The 3,021-nt window shown below is 44.5% G+C and overlaps 1 protein-coding gene across 1 annotated transcript; it reads left to right on the top strand.

Annotated features, from left to right (window-relative positions):
- The first annotated feature begins 344 nt into the window (after positions 1–344).
- Positions 345–1,307, top strand: LOC101411691 (olfactory receptor 2W1-like). Its single transcript, XM_004468801.1, has one exon. It carries the CDS (start codon positions 345–347, stop codon positions 1,305–1,307), a length of 963 nt encoding a protein of 320 aa, XP_004468858.1.
- Positions 1,308–3,021: the final 1,714 nt, after the last annotated feature.

Below are 3,021 nucleotides of genomic sequence, written 5' to 3'. Positions count from 1 at the left end.
ATGAATGAGATCTCCATGTTCACCTAGATATTTAAAAATCTAATATTAAACTCATCACTATAATAGAATCTGCAACAAATACCAGATAACTTGACTGCAATATTAAACACCCCCAATTTATAAAATTGTTAATATAAATTCTCTTTCCCAGTTTAGTTCATGAATTTAATCAAATATTAAATGATTTAGAAAGTTTGCATGGAAAATATTTCCTCCTTATTCTTCTTTTCCTTCTCCTTCTTCTCCTCCTTCTCCTTCTCCTTCTCCTTCCTCCTTTTCCTTCTTCCCCTCCTTCCACTTACTCACCCCCCCTTCTCATTCTAGGATTTAGGTATTGGAGGATTATGGACCAAAGCAACTATAGTTCTCCCCATGGTTTTATTCTGCTTGGCTTCGCTGACCACCCCAAGCTGGAGGTGATGCTCTCAGGAGTTGTCACCATCTTCTACCTAATCACATTGGTGGGTAACACGGCCATCATTCTGGCTACACTCCTGGACTCCCATCTCCACACACCAATGTACTTCTTCCTCAGGAATTTATCTTTCCTGGATCTATGTTTCACCACCAGCATCATCCCCCAGATGCTGGTCAACTTGTGGGGGCCTGACAAGAGCATCAGCTGGGGGGGCTGCATCGTTCAACTCTACGTTTACATGTGGCTGGGCTCCACGGAGTGCCTCCTCCTGGCAGCGATGTCCTACGACCGCTTCACGGCCATTTGTAAGCCCTTGCATTACTTGGTCATCATGAGCCCTCATCTGTGCCTCAGGATGATTACCACGGTCTGGGGCATTAGTTTGGCCAATTCTGTAGTTTTATGTACACTCACTCTGGATTTGCCTAGATGTGGAAAAAATATTCTGGACCATTTCTTGTGTGAGTTGCCTGCTATGGTCAAATTAGCCTGTGTAGACACCACAACCGTTGAAATGTCTGTTTTTGCTTTAGGTATCATCATTGTCCTTACCCCCCTCATGCTTATTCTTATATCATATGGCTACATTGCCCAAGCTGTGCTGAGAATGAGGTCAAAAGCAGGCCAACGAAAAGCAATTAATACCTGTGGCTCTCATCTCACTGTGGTGTCCATCTTCTATGGAACTATTATCTACATGTACCTGCGGCCAGGTAACAGTACCTCCCAGGACCAGGGAAAGTTCCTCACCCTCTTCTACACCATCGTCACTCCAAGTCTCAACCCCCTCATCTACACCTTGAGGAACAAGGACATGAAGGATGCACTGAAGAAGCTGATGAGGGTGGAGCACAAAGCTGCAAAGATGAGGAGGAACTGGAAGTTATAGAAAATATTAGAATGAATGAAGTAATGAAACACACTTTCTAGTTGTCTTCAATTTTAGATATTTTAGATCTATATCCAAACTCATAGTATGCATTAAAACTTATTTGAAGATATTCTATGTTAGCTTTTAAAATAGGCTCCTTCCTGAACGGAGGTCACAGGACAATTGAAAATAATCAAGGAATTAAAAGCACAGAATCCACACATATTTTAAGTAGATGGAACTTGGGTTGAATTTAAGGATTCTCTGGGACCCGAGTTTGGCAGACAATATCCAGGTAAAATAGAAGAACATGGCAAAGCCATAGAGGTTGAAAGCCAGCATGGATATAAATACAATAAAGAATGGGTACCTGACCTTTAAACCCATCGCCTTATCCCATTTTGCTAGTAAGGGATCCTGACATTATATTGGGCTTCAATTTTCGGGAGGTTTTGGATCACAGAGTGGTTCAGCAGTGGCGGCAGAGGAATACTGGTATAGGACACTATTGACAGGTGATATAGGGCTGACAGGGAGCTATACAGGGCATATGTCCAGGGTGCATGGTAATGTTTGGATATACTCATAGTGGCAACAATTAAAAACTAAAGCTGGGGGGGTACTGGGTTCCTGGCCGGGAGTGCTCTGTCGTGGTCCCTAGGGGAGCAGCGGCAGTCTCCCAGGTGCAACGGTAAGGACCAGGAAGGAATGAGGGTCCAACAGTGAGAGCATGATACTAATGACTATGCTTGTGAGCCTATATGCCTGAAATAAGAACATGGCCTAGAGCAGCACTGTGCCTGGGAATTTCCTCCTGACAGCCTTCATGTTACTCAAATGTGGCCAGTCTCGAAGCCAAACTCAGCATGTAAATGCAATGCCTTCCCCCCAGCGTGGGACATGACACCCGGGGATGAGCCTCCCTGGCACCGAGGGATCACTACCAAGTACCAACTGATGATGCAACTGGAAAATGACCTTGAATTGAAGGTTCAATGCGGATCAGCAGAATATCACTGTCTACATATAATAACATGACTTTAAATTGCTGTTTGACCTAATGTAAGGGGGAAATGGAAAGGAGAAATGAGTTTATATGGCTACGAGTCTCTAAAAAAGAGTCTGGAGGCTTTCAGAAGGATTGCCCTTAAGCACAACTGAGCAGAGTCTAAGAGACAGATAAAGTAGATACAACCCCAGGTGTTCATTCCTTTGAGGGCTAAAGAGACCCATGGGTTCTATGGTCATGGCAGATGGGGTTTACTGCCATGGCAGATGGCCCTTCTTTGGAGCCGGTGTTTCTGTGTGATGGAGCTGGACTCAGATGGGATCTCTTTGCACAAGACTTTCATGCTACTTTACTGGAATTATAGTTGGTGTTGGGGTTTAAGATATATTTAGGGGATTTGAATCTCTGGACTGAAAATAGGATAGCCAGGCCCTGAGCCCCAACAAACTTCAGCTCCTACAATCTGATTTATTGGACTCACCTCACTCAGCTAAGATGGAGTTGAAGAAGGACAACCACCACACCATGGAGTCTAGAGGGCCTACAACTGAAAGCAAGAGGATTGCATCCAGTATCCATGTGGAATCTGAGCCTCCTCTTGACATAGAGGTGCAACGGACACAACCAATCCAAGGTCCACAGAGAAAAGGTGGCATTGGAGTGGGAAAAGTGGACATGGTGGCTGATGGGTATGGGGAATGGCAGGAGAAATGAGAGGTGGAG

The sequence above is a fragment of the Dasypus novemcinctus genome, chromosome 22 (assembly GCF_030445035.2).
Source record: "Dasypus novemcinctus isolate mDasNov1 chromosome 22, mDasNov1.1.hap2, whole genome shotgun sequence".
Taxonomy (NCBI): Eukaryota; Metazoa; Chordata; class Mammalia; order Cingulata; family Dasypodidae; genus Dasypus; species Dasypus novemcinctus.
Note: the sequence above shows the minus strand (reverse complement) of the source record. Positions and strands in the feature narration are given on the sequence as shown.

What these genes read in the sequence shown, in the direction of transcription:
- LOC101411691 (XM_004468801.1), top strand. Translation starts at nt 345, where the DNA reads ATGGACCAAAGCAACTATAGTTCTCCCCATGGTTTTATTCTGCTTGGC.